The sequence below is a fragment of the Dreissena polymorpha genome, chromosome 3 (assembly GCF_020536995.1).
Source record: "Dreissena polymorpha isolate Duluth1 chromosome 3, UMN_Dpol_1.0, whole genome shotgun sequence".
NCBI lineage: Eukaryota > Metazoa > Mollusca > Bivalvia > Myida > Dreissenidae > Dreissena > Dreissena polymorpha.
Window position 1 is genome coordinate 41,443,141 of NC_068357.1, and position 23,298 is coordinate 41,466,438.

General features: G+C 37.4%; 1 protein-coding gene and 1 long non-coding RNA gene across 3 annotated transcripts in view; both read right to left on the reverse strand.

Annotated features, from left to right (window-relative positions):
- LOC127873806 (E3 ubiquitin-protein ligase UBR2-like) overlaps window positions 1–23,175 on the reverse strand; it is a 103,196-nt gene extending 80,021 nt beyond the window's left edge. For both annotated transcript variants that reach the window (XM_052417798.1, XM_052417797.1), the window contains exons 1-9: window positions 23,058–23,175; window positions 16,996–17,258; window positions 15,138–15,216; window positions 14,738–14,848; window positions 14,229–14,423; window positions 13,550–13,627; window positions 11,034–11,096; window positions 6,137–6,260; window positions 3,781–3,882 (exon numbers count right to left, since the gene is read on the reverse strand). In XM_052417798.1, the coding sequence (XP_052273758.1) occupies window positions 3,781–3,882; window positions 6,137–6,260; window positions 11,034–11,096; window positions 13,550–13,627; window positions 14,229–14,423; window positions 14,738–14,848; window positions 15,138–15,216; window positions 16,996–17,258; window positions 23,058–23,114 (1,072 nt within the window). In that variant the 5' untranslated portion in view covers window positions 23,115–23,175. The remainder of the gene's footprint in view (window positions 1–3,780; window positions 3,883–6,136; window positions 6,261–11,033; window positions 11,097–13,549; window positions 13,628–14,228; window positions 14,424–14,737; window positions 14,849–15,137; window positions 15,217–16,995; window positions 17,259–23,057) is intronic.
- LOC127873819 (uncharacterized) lies at window positions 174–958 on the reverse strand. Its single transcript, XR_008046398.1, has 2 exons — window positions 612–958; window positions 174–474 (listed from the first exon to the last, which is right to left on the reverse strand). It is a non-coding gene; the product is annotated as an uncharacterized LOC127873819 (long non-coding RNA).
- Window positions 23,176–23,298: the final 123 nt, after the last annotated feature.

Consider the following 23,298-nt stretch of genomic DNA (forward strand, 5'->3'; position numbering starts at 1 on the left):
TGAGAGCCATTGTGTGAATATGTTTTTTATCACTGTGACCTTGACCTTTGACCTAGTGACCTGAAAATCAATAGGGGTCATCTGCCAGTCATGATCAATGTACCTATGAAGTTTCATGATCCTAGCCATAAGCGTTCTTGAGTTATCATCCGGACACCATTTTACTATTTCGGGTCACTGTGACCTTGACCTTTGACCTAGTGACCTGAAAATCAATAGGGGTCATCTGCGAGTCATGATCATTCTACCTATCAAGTTTCATGATCCTAGGAATAAGCGTTCTTCAGTTATCATCCGGAAACCATTTTACTATTTCGGGTCATCGTGACCTTGACCTTTGACCTAGTGACCTGAAAATCAATAGGGGTCATCTGCGAGTCATGATCAATCTACCTATCAAGTTTCATGATCCTAGGCCTAAGCGTTCTTGAGTTATCATCCGGAAACCATTTTACTATTTCGGGTCACTGTGACCTTGACCTTTGACCTAAAAATCAATAGGGGTCATCTGCGAGTCCTGATCAATCTACCTATCAAGTTTCATGATCCTAGGAATAAGCGTTCTAGAGTTATCATCCGGAAACCATTTTACTATTTTTGGTCACTGTGACCTTGACCTTTGACCTAGTGACCTGAAAATCAATAGGGGTCATCTGCGAGTTATGATCAATCTACCTATCAAGTTTCATGATCCTAGGCCTAAGCGTTCTTGAGTTATCATCCGGAAACCATTTTACTATTTTGGGTCACCGTGACCTTGACCTTTGACCTAGTGACCTCAAAATCAATAGGGGTCATCTGCGAGTCATGATCAATGAACCTATGAAGTTTCATGATCCTAGGCCCAAGCGTTCTTGAGTTATCGTCTGACAACCACCTGGTGGACGGACCGACAGACCGACCGACAGACCGACATGAGCAAAGCAATATACCCCCTCTTCTTCGAAGGGGGGCATAAAAATTAGGGGGGTGGGGGGGGGGAGCGGATTATTGGGTGCGATGGTTGGACGGTATTTCAAAAATAAAATAATAAAAATAAATATTTGTGTTTTTTAACCGTTTAAAAAAAAAAATTGGGGGTGGGGGGGGGGGGGGTATTATAGTGTGAGGGTGTGGTGGTCATTTGTGAGATGATCTTAAAAAAAAAAAAAAATCGGGGGGGGGGGGGGAGGGTGGGGGGGAGGGGATTCTTGGGTGCGATGGTTGGACGGTATTTCAAAAATAAAATAATAAAAATAAATATTTGTGTTTTTTAACCGTTCCAAAAAAAAAAAAAATTCGGGGGTGTGTGGTGGGGGGGGTATATTAGTGTGAGGGTGTGGTGGTGGTCATTTGTGAGATGATCTTAAAAAAAAAAAAAAAAAAAATTAGGGGAGGGGATTTCGGGGGGGGGGGGGGGGGGGGATTTCGGGGGGGGGGAGGGCAAGGGGGATGGTTTGGGTGGAGTCTATTGTGGTATGTCAGGTAAGAGTAGTTTTGTCAAAGTATCAATCAAATCTAATCATAAATAAAGAAGTTATGGCAATTTTAGCAAAATTTAATAATTTTACCTTGAGAGTCAAGGTCATTCAAAGGTCAAGGTAAAATTCAACTTGCCAGGTACAGTAACCTCATGATAGCATGAAAGTATTTGAAGTTTGAAAGCAAAAGCCTTGATACTTTAAAAGTAAAGTGGATCGAAACACAAAATTTAAACATATATTCAAAGTTACTAAGTCAAAAAAGGGCCATAATTCCGTTAAAATGACAACCAGAGTTATGCAACTTGTCCTTTTACTGTCCCCTTATGATAGTTTGCGAGTGTTCCAAGTATGAAAGCAATATCTATGATACTTAAGGGGTAAAGTGGACCAAAACACAAAACTTAACCAAATTTTCAATTTTCTAAGTATAAAAGGCCCATAATTCCGTCCAAATGCCAGTCAGAGTTACATAACTTTGCCTGCACAGTCCCCTTATCATAGTTAATAAGTGTTGCAAGTATGAAAGCAATAGCTTTGATACTGTAGGAATAAAGTGGACCTAAACACAAAGCTTAACCAAATTTTCAATTTTCGAAGTATAAAAAGGGCACATAATTCTGTCAAAATGCCAGTCAGAGTTACATAACTTTGCCTGCACAGTCCCCTTATGATAGTTAGTAAGTGTTGCAAGTATGAAAGCAATAGCTTTGATATTTAAGGAATAAAATGGACCTAAACACAAAACTTAACCAAAATTTTCAATTTTCTAAGTATAAAAAGGGCACATAATTCTGTCAAAATGCATGCCAGAGTTATCTAACTTTGCCTGCCCAGTCCCCTCATGATAGTAAGTAAGTGTACCAAGTTTGAATGCAATAGCATTGATACTTTCTGAGAAAAGTGGACCTAAACGCAAAACTTAACCGGACGCCAACGCCGACGCCAAGGTGATGACAATAGCTCATAATTTTTTTTCAAAAAATAGATGAGCTAAAAACAATGCAATAGATAATAGAACTTCAACTAACTATTAATGGAAAGAGCAAATTCAGGAAAAAAACACCAGCCAATAGCACATACATAAAGAATGACAAAGACATGAAAGCACCACTTAGATCTGCACATATGTAACAAACAAGCAGTTAAGACAAAGACAAGCAATTAAAACAGACATTCGAGTAAGACACAGAGAAGCAATTAATACACAGACACAACATTAAGACAGAGTAAAGTATTTTATGCGAATACAAGCAATTCAGACACTAACAAGTAATTTAAAAGCAGAGAAGCAATTCAGACATAGACACAGACGAGTAATTAAGACACAGGCAATCAATTAAGACATAAACAAGCCATTTCTAAATAGACAAGCAATTTCTACACAGACAAGCAATTTATGCATAGACAGCAAGTCAAGCACATTCAAGCAATTTCTACACAGACAAGCAATTTTGACACAGACAAGCAATTTTGACACAGACAAAGAATTTAGACAAAGGAAAGGAATATACACACAGACAAGCAATTCACATATACACTGGCAATCACGAAACAAACATGCAATAATGAAACAGACAAGTAAACATTACAATACCCGCAATCATTACAAAGACAACAAGAGTTCCGCCGTCAGAGACATATTCCCGCCCAAACAGGGCTTTGAACTAGTGACCCCATTTTCAATAGGAGTCATCTACTGTCCAAGGCCAATGTTCATGGGAAGTATCAAGCCAATCTGTCCATTCATTGACGAGTTATTGATCAGAAACCCTTTTCCCACTTATTGTGCCAGTGATCATGACCTTTGACCTAGTGACCCCAATTTCAATAGGGGTCATCTACTGTCAAAGTCCAATTCCCTTGAGAAGTATCAAGCCAAGAGGTGAATCAGTTGACAAGTTATTGATCGGAATTGATTTCACACTTAGTGTGACAGTGACCGTGACCGTGACATTTGACCTAGTGACCCCAATTTCAATAGGGGTCATCTACTGTCCAAAGCCCGTGCACATGGGAAGTATCAAGCCATTTGGTGAATCAGTTTACGAGTTATTGATCGGAAATGATTTTACTCTTAATGTGTTACAGTGACCTTGACCTTTGACCTAGTGACCCCAATTTCAATAGGGGTCATTTACTGTCCAAGTCCCATGCACATGTGAAGAATCAAGCCAATCGATCAATTCGTTAACAAGTTATTGATCGGAAACAAACTGGTCTACAAACCAACATGCAGCAAAACATTATACCCCTTCTTCTTCGAAGAGGGGCAAACAATTTTTCAACCAAGCCAGCCCGAAAAATAAGCTATACGTACTCTTCCACAGCTGTGTGTCAGCCAGCAGCAGCATCTCCATCAGAGACTGCGCATTGGTCTCATGCTGCATGCTCAGCATGCAGAACAGCTGACGGAGACCATCTGAAATACACCAGACCTTTGTGCACACATGGCTTCACATGCCATTAAATACAGTAATGTCACCGACATGGACATCATAGATAAGTAGGGCTGTAACGAATATGCTAGGTGACGAATACGATACGTATCACGAATATAGGGTGGCGAATACGAATATTTATTCGCGAATATGAATTTCAATGAACAAAAGTAATACTGACAACTTGACATGACATTATCATTATAGTATGAAACTACGAGTAATTGTCAATTTGAGTATAATTGCATACTGAAAATATTAAATGTAACACTTTGAAATAAAATAACACTAGACTAGAACTGCTTAAACTTTGAACACAGTTTTGAAACTTTTGAGAGAAAACATTACTAGCACCAATAAAATCCTTGAGTAGAACAATTAAGAGTGACGACGTGTATTTGGCAGACGGGTCAACGATATCAATTGCATTCCCTTTGCTAGGCTCCATGTTTGTTGATAAGTTGCACAATCATTGTCGTAAAGATAAACACAACCGAAATTCCATCTGCCAATCCTTTGTGTGTATGTCTGAGCATCCAATCACTGGTATTTACCTAAATAAACATTAAACAACCATCGAAAGATTTTTCAATTCAATGTCGTTCATATTCAACCGGTACCCGCCATTTTTGTTGATAATCTCACTGTGTAACATAGTGGGTGGGGTAAACATGATGAAAAACGCCGGAATAAGGAGAAGAACATTTAAATATAGGGATTTATTGTATGAACCTTCATTTGTAAAGTAAGATAAGATGATTAAACTTTCAAACTCGAAACCACGTTGTTTGTATTCGTCAAATTCGGTTCGAGATTGGCGAATAACGAATACAATTCGTCCACAGCCGTATTCGATTAATTTGAATATTCCAATGTATCGTTACAGCCATATAGGTAAGACAGATTTTCTGTCCATAATCCACAGGTGTTATTTACATGTATAAGCACAAATTATTTTCAGATTGTGTAAGTGTACCTATTTTTTTTTTAAAGATGTTTATTGGTCTAAATAAAACAGGTAAATGCAAAGTTGCAAAGTTGTTTTCTCAAGAGTGTATCTTGCTGGTAGAGAACCATGTACAATTTGATTCATTAGAGCCCCCGTCTACAAAAAAACAAAGCTATGAATGTTAAAGTTGTATAATTTCTAATGAAAGAACTTATGTATCCTCCAATAACTGTGTATCGAACGGTTAAGGAAACAAGTTCGAGAATTTCTAAATTAATGCAAGCAATAACGCAATAAACGATTAACCTTTAAAAGATTTATTTAATTTTTGTTATATCCATGCCAAAATTGTTTAATTACAGAGTGTTTAACCATGTAAAGCCAATAGTTCCATACACACCCTCAAATAACATCCACTAAGTGTGTTGTTTACCTGGTATCGAGACATCAAATCCGAAAAGCGAGAGTACTTGATTGCAATAGGCATTAGGCAACGACACATTGATATTTCAATTTACTGAACATATCTATGCAAACTGTAACAGTAATTTTTTTTTTTTTTTATTACCTCTATTTACAATTTAACAAGTTTCTGTTTAAGAATTGCAAAAACATAAGCGTTCTAAATTTGTTCTAATACAATTTTGGCATTTATGTTACTTTTAAAAGATTTGATAAAATTAGCATCCAATCGGAATTGGGTATACCCACTGAACATGTGTATATTGTGTTGTCACAGATTGTTCCATGCAGCATTTTCCGAGAATTGGGAAAAAGTAAAAGACTTTTCTTTAAACTAAATCAAAAACATGAAAGTGTTGTGTTTAAACTAGCGCAGTTGTCTGCCTCACTTAGCAATTTATGTGGAAGTTTAATTAAGATGACCGAAAAAATTCGCTGGAATAGGGATACATTTGGATAATTCAGTTTAAGTAAGATTTTGAAATGCAATCATACTTGACTTTTCCTCACTTTAGTAGTTTTGTTCCTATTTATTTTCAAGCATATAATGTTAGTAAAACAAAATACTCGGAACACATGCATGTGATGCCCTAACGAGACCTACTTTCTTAATGTAAACAAAGTGATCGAAATTAGGCTACTCCCGATATAAGGTAATCGTACAATGTTTACCTTAAAACCTTTTCGTTCGTAAATTGTAAAGTTAATTTATTAAGTCATCCTAGACATGGGCTTTCAGATCTCAATTACTAAGTAACACTTGATTTCCCTTCAGTAGGCAGACATGATGGTTATATTACATGTGTCCTGTTTCTCTCCAGTACCTGACTGTCCAATGATGTTCTGCAACCACTGTATCAGCCTCAGTGCAAACTGCTGATGGGCCACCACTGCGCTGTGCATCACCTGCACCTTGAGGGCCTTGCTACCATGACGGGATGTGTTCCTCTGAAAATCAACACAGAAGAGGCAAATTGACAATCTGACAATGGTTATTGCAGAGCCTTTGTTCATTTAATAGTTGGAACTGTTAAAAGGATGAAATCCCTCTCGAAAGAGCATTCCCACTAAAAATGGTCACACCAAGGATTTTAATATACCTGCCATGATTTGGATTCGCAAGAATGGTTCAAACTACCCCCCAGTAATGAAAGGAGGAAACTCAACTGTGTGGATAGCCAAGATTTCTTGGAACATGTTAATTGACATTGGGGGATAATTGTTCATGTCACTAATTCACATTAAAGTAATACAAAGATTTGTCAACAAGATGTTTAGAGGCCTTAAGCGGCTCACCTGAAACTAGGGATGGAAAAGAATATCCAATATTCGAAATTCAGCAGAATATTCCGATCCACAATTCATATTCAAATATTTGTTTTTTTAACAAACTTAAAAAACAAATGTGTAAATGCAAAGTAGGATTTTTGTTCAGTGCATCAGACTTTCACAATAAATGTAGCCTAAAGAGTTTTAACAAGGTTTTACTAAAGCCATATAAGCTAAAATGCCCAGCCCCCTGGGGGCCATGTTTTTCAACCAACCAGGACCATTTTTCAAACTCGTCTTTGATATCATTGGCAAAACTCTTCTGACCAAATTTCATAAAGATTGGACAATAAATGTGGCCTCTAGAGTGGTAACAAGGCAAATGCTTAAGCTGCACGACAAAAGACAGCAGGGGTTCTGAAATATTTTAAGAGTCTACTTGTCCACAGAAGTTGGACCCACAATTTCACTCGTCCGTACCAAAGAAGTACTTGTTCGTACTTTTAAAATACGTAAAGGAAAAGAATATTACTAATTAAGCAAATAATACAAACATACACGTTTGTTAACTTCTATTTTTACTTATAAACATAGTTAACTAGAAAATTCACATAAACAAAAAATACAAGCATGATATACATATAATAAGAACATTTTAAGTCACAAATGATACCATCTCGGATATTTAAAAATCTCAACATGCCTAGAAAATTCACTTCACATGAAATAATCTCAGTTAATCATTAATGTGTGTGACTAGAATTTCTACGCTGGTCCCATAAACTTCACTGAAAACTGCACTGGTCTTTTGAAATTTTTTCTTTGACCAATAGCCTCTGCTCTTCACTCAGTTTATTAAAAACGTCATGAGCAAGTTTTTCAGTGTCACTGATACTTGAACCCTGTGTCACTTGACTGTCACTTGACTAGTAGATGGCTCACACACAGTTTCCTTAGGTTGTCTTGGTTTGTATGTTAAATGTTTGCTTCCTTGTCCACTTGAAAGCCAATGAAGCACAGCAGAACTTGGATCAAAGTCCTTAATTTCAGGTCCACAAAGAACAATTCTCATCTGGTTGACAAGGTTTTCTTGCTTTAGTACACTTCTGATTGGTGTTTTTACAATGTTCATGGTGGAAAAGGCCCTTTCGCAAGCAGCTGTAGATGGTGAAATGCACAACATCAACTCTATCAGGCGTGAGATGCTGGAAAACCTCTTAGAACTGTCCTGAAAAAAAAGTTGAAAAGAAGGTTAATGATTGAGCATTTACCAGCCAGATGTTAGTTATTGGCCCATGGGAGCATTTAAGTATACTAAGTTTAGTCCAAAATGATAAACTGTACAGTCAGGGATTTTAAGGGGTATGTTTTAACTTACAAAATGGGCCAATAATTTTGCATTTTTGTGTACCAACCTTAAGAACATCTATCAGGAACCCAAGAGGGTGTCCACCTCCTGTCATTAAATATCTCACTTTGAGGTTCTTGAATGGGTATAGCAGCCCTCTCTTCTGCAGTCAAAAGAGAAGTGTAATAGTCACACATTGTTTGAACTGACTCGTTGCCGTGGACAGCTAAAGGTTTTAACTGTGAAGGATAGGTTCTTGTATAGAATGGAAACCAATTGAACAGGACTGAAAATTATTATTTATCTTATTTACATTTATAATTTGTTTCCTTTAGTTTAACTCTGGATGCAAATCTAGCTAAAATACGTAAGAAAATTTGATGGTATCCTAAGTACCATTGGCATACTTTTATTCTCAGATTCTATTAGCTTGGAACCTTAGTAAATAAGAAGTAGCGAACATCTGGTCAGTTTCACAGCTGAATTTGATTGCTATAAGGATCTACCTCAGCATGTTTAGGGTTAAGTGACAATAAATACCTTAAAGTGGCAGATAGGCAGTTCTGCAAGATTCTCAAATCGATAAAGGATGTCATCACCCATTTTACTGACAAACGTCTGGATATCATTGTCCTCATGAAAATCCTTCAGCAGTGGACCATTCAGTCGAACTCCCTTGTACATTCTGGAAGATGGATCGAATTCAGTGTAGAACTCTTGCAGATTTCGTCCGGGTGTAACAGTCAAAACATGCAATTGTGTGTAAAGTGTATTGATAGCCTCACTGCATTCTGTGATCAGTAGATCCGCAATCTGAAACTGTTGACTGGTTGCGGTAACAAATGTAAGTATGTCCATCATCAAATGCATGTATTTAACGAATTTAATTTGGACCATTTCATGGTGTAATTTCTTTGCCTGGGCTTTTCCGTCAGTCTTTTTCGATGTTTCAAAAACTTGTTCCAGATGAGTAATTGTTGCCTGATAGTCCTTAAGTGCAGCCTTCACAACCCTACTCTTACTTGCAACCCACCGAATTGACTTAATGTCAGAGTATGCCATAAAATCAAGCTCAAAACTTCAGCTAAGTTGCGCATGTTGGCTCTTCTCTTCGGGCTAAAGGAGTAAAATTTATATAATCTTTTCAATGTTGATTCAAAAGTTTCGAGATAAGGGCACGTTTTTGCAGCATCTAAAACGCCCAGCTTGAGTCTGTGAGCAACGCAATGAGTGACTACTTCTGGGTGATTAACACAATTTGACAACTGCTTTGCCACGCCAGTTTTTGATCCCAAATTAACACTAGCCCCGTCCATGTTCACGCAAACAAGACCTGAATTGGCATTTAAATCTACACCAATTACTTTTAGTCCGGATTTAATAGCAGCAGTAATACCATCAGCATTTGGGGTTTCAAGGCTCTGGATGCTTGCATGTTCAGTGGTAGGTTCATTTGTGTCTGGATCAACAAATCTTACCAAAATACATTCCTGGTCTGTGGTAGAACAGTCATAGCTAGAAACCGACAATACAGAGAAATATCTTGCTCTAGATAGTCGTTCATTTATATCATTCAACATGACGCTTGATATGCTTTTAACAAATGAAGTGCATGCATCATTGTTAATGTGGTCATTACCTAGGGGGACACCATTTGCTTTCTGCACTTCACACACATATTCAAAATCAGTAAAAGGTTTATTCTTTTTCATGACAGAATATGCAGTGACAAAAATCTTCTTATATCGGTCAATTTGCGAATGGTGATACTTTTTGAAGGCTTTATCAAGTTCACCTACTTTTATTTCATTTTTCTGTTTACGAAGTTCATCATCATGTTTTATTTTGCATTGCATGTGGCAACTGCTTTTCTCGTGAGATGTCAAAGTTTCTCTCCTGCACACAGACTGACCATTAAATAAACCACTATTTATATCTGCTAATAAAGGAAACTCCTTACAAAGTTTACATTTGCATACACCGGCAACGTTTTCGAGCCAAGGGAAATCAACGAGCCAGGAGTCAACAAACTCTCGTTTCCGCTTTGCGTCGTATGCTATTTCATATTCTTGTTTAGATTTTCTCTTTTTATTCGACGCCAAACTATTTTGATCATTTGTCCGATTCGCGTCATTGCTTGAAGTTGACGGAGTTTAAGTAAAAAAACCATCTAATGTTCGCTGCATATCTGCATCGGCTGCATTCGGCCCTTTGTTTACAATGTACGAAAAAGGTTATCTTATGTGTGATTGGCTGTTGCTGTATACGCGTGGACTGGTTTACTACATTAAATAGTTATTATCGGAAAATTACCTACCATGCAGTTGAAAACTTGTTCCAGTCCACAGATTATCGGACTGGTTTACGACATTAAATACTTATTATCGGAAAAGTACCTACCTTGCAGTTGAAAACGTGTGCCAGTCCGCAGATTAATCATTCGCTATTTATATCAACTTTCGTATTTGATTTTTCGAAAAAAATACAGTAGTAGTTTTGTTCTGGAAGAATGTTTACCACGGAAATTTTACTTGTCCACGGACAAGCCAGCTTTGAAAAACTGCTTGTCCGGAAGGGGTAATTGACGACACGGACAACTCGGACAGCGTATTTCAGAACCCCTGGACGGACGATCACAAAAGCTCGCCATGAGCACACAGGTGCTCACGTGAGCTATAAAATAGGTAAATCTCCAGGTCATATGAGGTCATGTGATGTGGGTTTGTTACAAATGTTCATAGATTACATCCAAATTGAGGTCAATGTCAAAATAAAGTAAGTTGATTTTGGTGAGTTTTGAGTGCTCAAAAACAACATCCATGCAAATGATGCATGTATTAAAGCATCGTAGAAAGCCTTTTAATGTTAAATGAAAAAGTTCCTGCTAGGGTTTAAATTGTTCAAACAGACAGATGGATTAATGGAGAGGCCAATCATTATATACCTCTCTGCATTAGTGGATGCCCTTGTAATAAAAAAGATGATAAATAAAAGGAGATTTACATTTCCAGCCATAAACAAACGCCCAATTACGAAAACTCCAACATGTTGTATCAAAACTTTCATAATAATCATGATGAAGAAGCTCTGAACTATGCTTATACCTCCACTTGACCTCTCACTCTTTCGCATTCAGCATATGTGCCACATTTCACTGCACTTCTTCCCTGAAAATAAACATGAAATACTTTATATAACCTCAGAAATAGGCATCAGATGTACTGGCATCAGCACTTTGGTCACATTTGTTTCGGTTGCTTGGATTTTTCACAGTGGTCAACACTATTTCAGTTATACTTTGGCTGTCAGTAAACCTACTTACTTCCTTGGTTAGCTGGTTTATCAGAACTTAACGCTAAATCACCAACATACAATAACTGACAACTTAAATCAGTAGAGGGAGAATGGCCGTACAAATAATCTTATACCAATCTGTGCATAATTATTTATAAAGTGGGGCCAGAAATCAAATACGCAATCCTCAGATTTGTAGTTCAGGGCGCAAACAACTTAGCAAGCAAATGCAACATTTGTAAAATGTGATCTTAACCTTATTCAAAACTTTCAATTTATAATGTATTAAATGTAGATTTGCATTTCAATTGCACAAAGCATTTGCGAAAAAGTAACCCAATATAGTTAACAAACTTAGTACACATTTTTAAACAGCAATTCTGTACTCACTACATATGTGTACACCAAAAAACAGTCCAACAAAAATGTATGTTTGCAGCACACAAGGGTCACATGTCATGCTATTGTATCTCTTACAGAAATCATTAATTGCATATAATACTATTAAATAGTATAACCCTAAAACACACTGAAACTATAAATGGCGCAGCAGAGGCGACGCGTATCCCCACGCAGCATGTTTGACCCAGGGGCGCCCCATGGTTGGTAATGGGTCCATGCATACTTGAGATTGACCGTATTGTCATAAGAGAAGTTCAGTATCAATTAAAAGTGGTGTAGAAATGAAGAAATTATAGTAAAAGACAATTTTGGGTGGGTGTGGCCTATTATGGGCGGGGTGCCCCAGGGTTGGTAAAGGGGCCATGCATAGCTGAGATTGACCTTATTGTCATAAGAGATGTTCAGTATCAATTTGAAGTAAATCGGTGTAGAAATGAAGAAATTATAGTAAAAGGCAATTTTGGGTGGGCGTGGCCTATGTGGGCGGGGTGCCCCAGGCTTGGTTATGGCGCCATGCATAGTTGAGATTGACTGTATTGTCATAAAAAAGGTTCAGTATCAATTTGAAGTGAATCGGTGTAGAAATGAAGATATTATGGTAAAAGGCAATTTTGGGTTGGCGTGGTCTATGTGGAGGGGGCACCCCAGGGTTGGTAATGGGGCCATGCATAGATGAGATTAACTGTATTGTCATAAGAGAGGTTCAGTATCAATTTGAAGTGAATCGGTGTAGAAATCAAGAAATTATAGTAAAAGGCAATTTTGGGTGGGCGTGGCCTATGTGGGTGTGGCCTATTATGGGCGGGGCACCCCAGGCTTGGTAATGGGGCCATGCATAGTTGAGATTGACTGTATTGTCATACGAGATGTTCAGTATCAATTTGAAGTAAATCGGTGTAGAAGTGACGAAATTATAGTTAAAGGCAATTTTGGGTGGGCGTGGCCTATGTGGGCAGGGCGCCCCAGGGTTGGTAATGGGGCCATGCATAGTTGAGATTGACTGTATTGTAATAAAAGAGGTTCAGTATCAATTTGAAGTGAATCGGTGTAGAAATGAAGAAATTATAGTAAAAGGCAATTTTGGGTTGGCATGGCCTATGTGGGCTGGGCGCCCCAGGGTTGGTAAAGGGGCCATGCATAGTTGAGATTAACTGTATTGTCATAAGAGAGGTTCAGTATCAATTTAAAGTGAATCGGTGTAGAAATGCAGAAATTATAGTAAAAGGCAATTTTGGGTGGGCGTGGCCTATGTGGGCGGGGCGCCCCAGGGTTGGTAATGGGGCCATGCATAGCTGAGATTGACCGTATTGTCATAAGAGAGGTTCAGAATCAATTTGAAGTGAATCGGTGAAGAAATGCAGAAATTATAGTAAAAGGCAATTTTGGGTGGGCGTGGCCTATGTGGGTGGGGTGCCCTAGGGTTGGTAATGGGGCCATACATAGCTGAGATTGACTGTATTGTCATAAGAGAGGTTCAGTATCAATTTGCAGTAAATCTGTGTAGAAATGAAGAAATTATAGTAAAAGGCAATTTTGGGTGGGCGTGGCCTATGTGGCCGGGGCACCCCAGGGTTGGTAATGGGGCCATGCATAGTTGAGATTGACCTTAGTGTCATAAGAGAGGCTCAGTATCAATTTGAAGTAAATCGGTGCAGAAATGAAGAAGTTAATGTAAAATAACATAAAAAAATGAGTGAAAATCTCTGACCTGGCCCGCCCCAACCCCCATAACTTTTGACCTTGGGGTCAGATCAAAATTCCGTCACTGTCACCGTAGCACATATGCTCATAGCTAGTACGGACGGACGGACGGACAGACGCACATCAATACAATATCCCCACTTTTTCTCCGAAAAACGTGGGGATAATCAGTCAACAGGTAAAGGGTAAGTGTTTAGTAAAGTACCAGTCTAATCCCTGTTACCTCTCTATCCACCGTGGTTGCATAGTCCACCGCTGCCTTATGTGTACAGTCCACAGCCTTCTGAAGTGTGCTGATCACCTAAACATACCAGAGAATACTAGGTTAGTATTGATGTATTGAATTTGCAAACATTTGTCAATGGGTATAGACATTTTGACTAAACGCCTAAGTCTAAAATAGTGTAGGTGGCCGTATAATAGCAAAATTTAAGGCGACAATATGAGCAGGTAAGTTTAATATTTTCACATGCATCTTATATTCTGCCTTTAAAGTATACTCTGCATTTTCTGTCCTTGACTTAAAAAAATGCCCCTTGTGACAAATCTAAAGTTTTCATTTAATTTCATTAATAGTTAGTTTACTTGCATTTTTTAGTAAAATAGGAGGCATAATTCTGCTATGTTACTGTTATGAACCTTTGTCAGTGACCTTAAATAAATAAACTGCAGACATGTGTGAAGTTCCAATTATATACAACAAAACAATGTTAAGTTGAGTAATAATCCAACAAACATGTGTGGTTAATCAATGCAAACATTAACCACATCATCAAATTGACATTGACATCAACAAATATGGGTGTCGAAACGCTCAATTTTCTTCATTAATTCAAGTATAAGAAGGGCATAATTTTGCAAGATTGCCACACAGAAAGGCATTGGAAGTTCGTCCCACTTACCTGTTCATATGTGTGCACCTCATCATTGAAAAGCATGCACAAGTAGGTGTCAGAGAGCTCGCCCTCTGGTTGCAGGTTGTCAGGTAAGGTGTCACACTGGTCCCAGGTGAGCATCTGCACCGCATATCCCAGGCACGCCAACAGCACTGCAGAGGAGCGGTTCACCAGGTCGTTGGGCAATTTCTCTATTGAGTTCTTGTCATGCAAATAAAAAATAACCATCATTTATCTACAAGTGAGCTTTACATTATAACACTAAAAAATGATTTTGATTTTGTTTTGTTTATGTATTGAACACCTACAAGAATGTGTTCTAGCATGAAAACTTAACATCCACCTTAGGGACAAAAACACAATATCTGCAGTAAATATAGACATATGAGCTTTTTGCATACTAACTTAAACCTTAGTCTTGCAATTACACTGGCTGGTGAATGCATAGCAAAGACTGATTGTTGAATAGCTGACCTCAATTGAAAATTTCCAGGTTTACAATCTTGTGTGTTTACCTGGACATTGTTGGTGCCAGTCTTGGGTTTGTGATTCTCACAGAAGACCTCTGACTTCCAGGCCTCAGGATCGCCACAGTCACAGTAACCCCCACCTCCAGATGTGCTCATCTGTAACAGACTGGTGTATATAAGTGGAGAGTACAAGCAGGATTTATATGTATCTCTGACATTTAAAACAGTTATAATCAATGACAATTTTTTATAGAAAGTAATGCTCTAAAAAGTTGTTTTTTTATGAAATGCCACCATTCAACAGTATTGTGTACAGTAAGGTCATTTTGGTCCTTTTAAAGGTGAAAGATTTAATCAGCAACAGACGAGTTAAAACTGAAAATAAATTTATATGCTGATTTTTTTAAACGAGTCATGCTGTTTCTAGTGTGCACTGTGTTTTTACCCTGTATCTGTGTTTCTTGTGCACAGAGGCCTGGAAGCAATCCATACATAGGACACATGTAGGGTCCGTGGCACATTCCCTGAAAACAAGCAAACATCAAAAGGTCTTCAGTCCATCCTGCATTATAAAATTGCAAAGCCATAATGATAATACTAAATGCAGCTCTTATGCCAGAACAATATCATAATTTAAACTATAAATTCAATTTGTTATGTCTTTAAATTAACAATTGATCAATGAAAATTTATTTACAACAGGACAGTAACAATTGTTTCCACTGAGAAAAATAACAATCATACATGTAGTCATAGTTCGCTCACCTGAGTGGAGTCGGTTCATTTAATCTTAACCTAATGTCAAACATAACCTAGATATTGACCAGACAAACATCCTGGTCAAGTTTCATCATTATTGAACCAAAACTTTGGCGTAGAGAGTGTTTTTGTTTTTGTAAGATTTGAAATGGTGACCTATATTTTGAGTTGACCCCCCTTACCAAACATAAACTTTTCTTACAAGGATTTTGTATAATATAATGAAAATTTGGACAATCTAAGGGCAATAATTATGGCATTTATTATGTGATTTTGCTCATCATCAAACTTGACTGAGATCTTTCAGCAACTTTGATAAAGAATGCTTCAGAAATGTGAATGCTAGAGTGTTTACAAACTAAATGTAGACGGACGGACAGCGGAGAAAGATCAATCCTAAAACCTCACATGAGCAATCAGGTGAGCTAAAAAGTGTGTTTCGCCGATCTGAGCCATTTTCCAAGAAATCAATAAAACCAATGTATTGACTAAGTTTCACAATGATTAGGCAAAAAATGTGACTTCTATAGTGTTCCATCACAAGGTTTCTCTCTATATAGTCACATAAGGAAAACTGCCCCACCCCCCCTGGCAGCCATGTTTATTGACCCATCGGTACCATTTGCAAACTCATCTGAGATATATATAAAACAAATCTATTCACCAAGTTTCATAATGATTGGGCAAAAAATGTGACTTCTGGAGTGTTCACAAGCTTTTTTTCTATATACATATAAGAAAACTGCCCCCTCCCCCCCCCCCCCCTCCGGCAGCCATGTTATTAAACTGACCGGAACCATTTTCAAACTCAACTCTCGTATCAAGGAAACAAATGATCTGACAAAATTTCATGAAAATTGGGCCAAAAATGTGACTTCTAGAGTGTCAACGACATGTTTTCACTATATACATATAGAGAAAAATGCCCCGCCATCTGGCGGCCATGTTTTTTGACCGATCTGGACCATTTTCAAACTCGTCCGAGAAAACAATAAAACCAATGTTTTCACCAACTTTCATGATGTTGGGCAAAAATTGTGACTTCCAGAGTGTTTACAAGGTTTCTCTATAGCCAAATAAGGAAAACTGCCCCGCCCACTTGCGGCCATGTTTTTCAACGGACCGGAACCACTTTTGAACTCAACCAACATATCATAAAGACAAACATTTTGACAAAGTTACATGAAGATTGGGCATGAAATGTGACTTCCACAGTGTTTACAAGTTGTTGTTTTTTTTTTACCTAGTGACCTAGTTTTTGACCTGGCACGACCCAGTTTCGAACTCGACCGAGATTTCATTGGGACAAAGCTTCTGACCAAGTTTCATGAAGATCGGACAATAAATGTGGCCTCTAGAGTGTTCACTAACAAATGTTAACGGATGGACGACGGACAAAGACCGGTCACAAAAGCTCACCTGAGCAATCAGGTGAGCTAAACAGCTCACAGCTTAAGACATTATGTAACTTAAATTACTTTGAATTTGTGTAATGTCAATGAGGAAGGTTTCCTCACGATGCAGGACATGTTATTAAGCCTTGCCTGCATGAGTAAGTAGGTTCTCCTGTCTTGAAGACATGACCACACAACTGTGAGGGCTGGTCCACTTCCTTCAGTTGACGGAACACCACCTCAGGGTCTCCATTGCACAGGAAGTACTCCAGGGGATGGAGGAGGAACTTGTTTGCCAGACGTTCCTCGTGCGCTGGATCATCATACGACTGGAAGACAACCAGTACAAACTCTCTCCAGTGCTTTTTCAGGACTTTCAGGAAGTCACTTTTGAAATATGTTGCCAGCCATTCCTGTAAGAAATATACCAAAACCAAATAAATCCTGAATATTTGGTCTCCTTGTTAAATAATGACAATAAAAAAGCGATCGTGTTTCCATGAAGCAGGGCTTTTTTAATATGGGGAAAGGGCCCTGGCCTGTCATTTTGTGGAAAAAAATATCGACAAAACTGAAAAAGTGGAAGAAAATTCCAAAATTTTCAAGAAATTCTCAAAGGGGCCTTTAATTCTTCTTGGGGGAAAAGGCCTATATAAGGCCCTTGCAGAAGAAGGTAAAAAGCTCTACATGAATTAAGACAATTGTGGTATAATGCCTAAAGATGACTTTAATTCTCATGGTGCATGATTTCTGAGCCCATATTCACAATTTGTTTTAAGACTTTATCATACATGCCAGAAATTTTCAGGTCCAAATCGGGAAATTCAATGATTCTATTAAAAAATGTCGGGACATTTGATAAACAAAAGGGTCATGATGGCCCTGAATCGCTCACCTGGCTAACCAAATACAATCCCAACCCAGATTTCATCAAAATAAACATTCTGACCAAATTTCATAAAGATTGGATGAAAACTGTGACCTCTATTGTCTACACAAGGTTTTTCTAATATTTGACCTATTGACCTAGTTTTTGACCCCAGGTAACCCAAATATAATCCCAACCCAGATTTCATCAAGATAAACATTCTGATCAAATTTTATAAAGATTGGATGAAAACTGTGACCTCTATTGCCTACACAAGGTTTTTCTATTATTTGACCTAGTGACCTTGTTTTTGACCCCAGATGACCCAAATACAATCCCAACCCAGATTTCTTCAAGACAAACATTCTGACCAAATTTCATGAAGATTGGATGAAAACTGTGACCTCTATTGTCTACACAAGGTTTTCCTATTATTTGACCTAGTGACCTAGTTTTTGACCCCAGATGACCCAAATACAATCCCAACCCAGATTTCTTCAAGATAAACATTCTAACCAAATTTCATGAAGATTGGATGAAAACTGTTACCTCTATTGTCTACACAAGGTTTTTCTATTATTTGACCTAGTGACCTAGTTTTTTAACCCAAGATGACCCAAATACAATCCCTACCCATATTTTATCAAGATAAACATTCTGACCAAATTTCATAAAGATTGGATGAAAACTGCGACCTCAATTGTCTATACAACATTTTTCTATTATTTGACATAGTGACCTAGTTTTTGACCTTGTGACCTAGTTTCTTAACCCCAGATGACCCAAATACAATCCCAACCCATTTTTTATCAAGATAAACATTCTGACCAAATTTTATAATGATTGGATGAAAACAGTGACCTCTACTGTCTACACAAGCAAATTGTTGACGGACGCACACGCACGCACGCACATACGGACGCCGGACGTCACATGGTCACATAAGCTCACCATGTCACTTTGTGACAGGTGAGCTAAAAAGTGGGGCACCTGAAACGATCAATCATGCCACATTTACAGTAGTCATTAATCTGTTTATTACTTACAAAACCAGAGCTCCAGATAAGGGTCGTATTTTCGTAATAACGAATTATTTTCAAGTCCGTTACGTATTTATTTTAAAATCTTGTCATACCATTAAGAATTTCAAAATCAAGTTACGAATATTATTTTTACATCGGATCGTATCGATTTGTATTGAGTTCTTTTTGCGTATTAAAGATCTTTGCGGTGCTTATATAGAATGGATATCAGGTTTGTATAACAAAGCGCATTTTTTCCAATAAAAGTGGCGTATACAGTCTATCTGGCAAAAAAAATGGCGGCGCCCAGAGAATGTCCTAAAAAAATGCAAAGCGTCCAAAAACACGCTTTTAACATATTGTACGCAAAGTAAGCCGAAGTTAAATGTTAAGAAAGACATTATAGAAAAGATCTTATACGATGTTGTTTGTTCAGTTGCCGACACAGTCAGAAAAGCTAAACAAAAACGCGACACGACGGGACCAAACTTAAACACAAAAAAAACATTGAACGAGTGGAAGGGACAAGTCCTGTGGCTAATCGTTGAAAAGATTGAAGAGGAGATCCGTTTTAATTGTGAAATATGTAAAAATTCATCTAAGGCATACAATCTAAGCACAGTTTGGGCATATGAAGGTATTTGAAAAATAACATTGTATAATACTGAAAAGACACTGTTGAACTCGCATAAATAAAGTTGCTAGTATGTTTATTTTGATTTTTTTTTGCATGAAAATAACCATTATTATTTATTTTTAGGTCTTTTAGAAAAAATAAGAATTATTTTCCAAAACTTAGTAGTAACGTTAAGAATAAAATTTCAGAGTTAAGAATTCTTTTTGAAAATCTGGTAGTAATTTAAGAATTTTACAAAACCTTATCTGGAGCTCTGAAAACCTCATTATTTCTGGCAAATATTTACAATAAAAGTGTTTTAGAATTTCATGAACACAGACGTGATCCATTTTCAAGAAGTAAACAGACATGTGCACTATGCGGATGAATCCATAAGGTGAAATCTGGGGCATGCCTCTATTTGAGTTCAATTTGGGACAGAGGCATGCGCAATCGTTTAACGCGATGTGCGCGCATCGAGCACTGTTTTTATTCACCAATCATCAATTAACTCTAAATTTAGATTGATGCAATATGAACAAATTATTTTCTGAAAATCTGCCAAAAACGAAAGTAAATTTATGTGAAACATCAATGTGTATCGGTTAGTGCTCAATTTTTTTGGATATACAAAACTGGTGTTTTGACAGGTTTTTAAGCCTCAGGTGGTATACTAATATACATAATACCGCGTAAAAGTATCTTTGGACTTTATTTTGGCCATGAAATACAAAAGCAGTCTGCTTTTAATTCACTATGATAGTATATGCATCTCTTGCTAGCAATTAGCGACCCCTATCATAAACAAGAGGGCCGTGGGCCCTAAGGCAATCACCTGAGACCCAAAGGAACTAAACTATTCTAGGAAGGTAGAGTTCAAATAATAAAAGAACTTCATACAGACGGGCGTACATACTTAACTTGTGCTTTATAGTTCGATTATTTAGTGTAAAATCTTCAAAAGAGGACGAGTGCTGAGCAGACAGGCGGTAGTACAGACTTAGTGTGCTCTATTATTAAAAAACGTTTTCACTGTTTTTGCATTTAAAGTCATTTAGAACAATGATACTCTGATTTTCAAGTAATACTGCATTTCACATATCATACATGACATCTGTATATAAAATCAATTAGAAAATAGTATTTCTGACTTTCACATAATACTGTATTTCACATATCATCCATGTAGGCCTACATGATTTTTGTATATCAATCTGTATTTATCCCCACATTTTTCGGAGAAAAAGTGGGGATATTGTGGTGATGTGCGTCTGTCCGTCCATCTGTCCGTCCGTCCGGGCCACCTGCTCCTCCTACACTATTAGCACTAGAACCTTGAAACTTACATACATGGTAGCTATGAGCATATGTGCAACCGTGACAGTGACGGAATTTTGATCTGACCCCTAGGTCAAAAGATATGGGGGTTGGGGCAGGGCCGGGTCAGAGATTTTCACTCATTTTTTAATGTTATTTTACATTAACTTCTTCATTTCTGCACCGATTTACTTCAAATTTATACTGAGCCTCTCTTATGACAATACGGTCAATCTCAACTATGTATGGCCCCATTACCAACCCTGACGCGCCCCGGCCACATAGGCCATGCCCACCCAAAATTGCCTTTTACTATAATTTCTTCATTTCTACACCGATTCACTTCAAATTGTAAACGCTTTTAATCCACACTAGGAGCTCGAATGCCTAGATCTCATTTTTTAAACGAGTTTCGTTTATTTTGTTCGGATTAAAAAACGGAAATGAAATATGGCAAAAACGTTGTAAAAAGGGTTAATGCAACTCTGACATTTGGTATCCAGAAAGGTAAGTTAGATTAATTAAATCTATACCATTTCCAACGCGGCAATGTGGTCTTGACAAGAGCAAGTGGAAGCTTCAAGAATTGCCGAGACCCCCTTTATAAGAACATTAATTTATTTCACAAACTTGAAATGTCATATAAGCAATAACTAAGCATGATTAAGTATGTATTATGTCACGTGTGCATGTAAAATAATTTAGAATTTTGGTACCCAATTCGTGTAACTTTACAAAATCCCCGTTAAAAATCGCGTTTTTGTGTGTGTCAGAAACAAGTGAAAACCATTTTGTTATTATTTTAATAAAGACGTATCGATAAATGCTATTGTAAAAGAGTTATTAGTACTGATATTAGTTAACCAATAAATGCGGTAACTTCTGGGAAGTCGGTACCTGCGCGAGCGTCTGATATTGGTAGCCTTATTAATTTATAATAGCCTGACCGTATTCCATTTCGTACAACGCTAATTTTATATCAGACAATGTCCAAACTTACTGTGTTGTTTTTGCGCTTAAATTATAGTGATTGATTAATGTCCCATAAGCAATGTTTAATATGATTAATATCACTTTTATACGCAATAACGTGTGGGATTGAGGTACCACCCGGCGTCAGAAAGCGCGTAAAACTTCACCGTTTCCCAGTTATAAAGCACTATTTCGTGTCAAATACACGGGTAGGGGGGAATGTTTCGATAATAATTTTGTAAATAACACGGGTAAATACCGGTGAAGTGTTAATTTATTGCAAATACCACCATTACACGTAATAACGGGTTCGATTTCAGTAAGCGCGCAAGCGTTTGAGAGCGTGTTTAATGTACCGATTTACCCGTTATAAATAGCTGATGTTCTCTTTAATCGTGTATTTTTTGCATTTGCAGAATAACTAAATGGCATCAACCCCTTTACAAGTGTAATATGGTGTTAAACAAGTCCATAAAATCATCCGGAATATCGCGTAAATCTATATGCAGTCTATAGGCAAAGAAGCCATTTTGGTGTTAGCTTGTCTAGGTTTTCTTCCCGCTGAGCCATGTGATTAAGTGGGCGGAGCGATCACTGATATGGCGTCATGTCAATTATGTTAACATGTATTTTGAACGATTAAAGTCTTTATGATTTGAGCATTTTGCATTATTTTGCAAAGTACTGAGCAGAATAAGATATAATGATCAGGACAAGTTGCTTTTTGGTCAGGACAAGTGGAATTTTGGTCTACTTGTCCGATTGGAAAAGTGGCTTCAAAAGTTAATGTCAAATCCTGAGCGAATTGTGCTCAGGTGAGCTAAAAACACCATGGTTTGAATGCCAGATAAAATCAATAATTTGCTGATAAATCACTGATAAGGTGTGGAAAACAACACTGGATCACTTGACTAGTAGATATGGTTTGTTAATAGGGGGCAATAAAGGGATTAAGCGATGGTAATTTAAGCCAGACGGCGCTTGAATAGCTATTTAGCGAATTTCATTGTGATCTTGCAGAATGTCATTTTTACAAATGCTGGGACAAATTGTGTCACATCGGGACACCAGGACAAACACCTGAAAAGCAGGACTGTCCCGCCAAGATCGGGACGTCTGGCATGTATGACTTAATAGAGCTTAACCTGAGACAATATGCAGCTGAGTTTGAAAATTGTGCCACTATACTATACACAATCAATTTTGGGCCTTTCTCTTCACATGCATACCATAATATTTCTGGCCGAAATCAATGAGTTTAAAATTAATTTAATCTCAAGTTATGCAAATCACATTACTGTCATTACTCAATCGTCAATGTAGCTTATCATTCAATTTGACATCTATTGAAATATCTTTTTAAAAAAACTTTTAAATACTGTTCATGGATTATTTTATAAGCGTAAATTTTGAATACCTCAACTAACGATTTTTGATTGAATTCTGGAGCAGTTAAATTGTGTTTTGTAGCCATTGTTTGTCAACATATTCTAATCCCTGAATCCACCATTTTATAAAATAAACCTTAAAATAAATATTCGAATTATTGCCACAAAATTAATAAAATAAAATATTTTAGCATATAAATAATTAATATTAAATATATTTTAGAAAAAGAGAAATTTTATGCTTGCAATTGTTATCAAATGAACAATAAT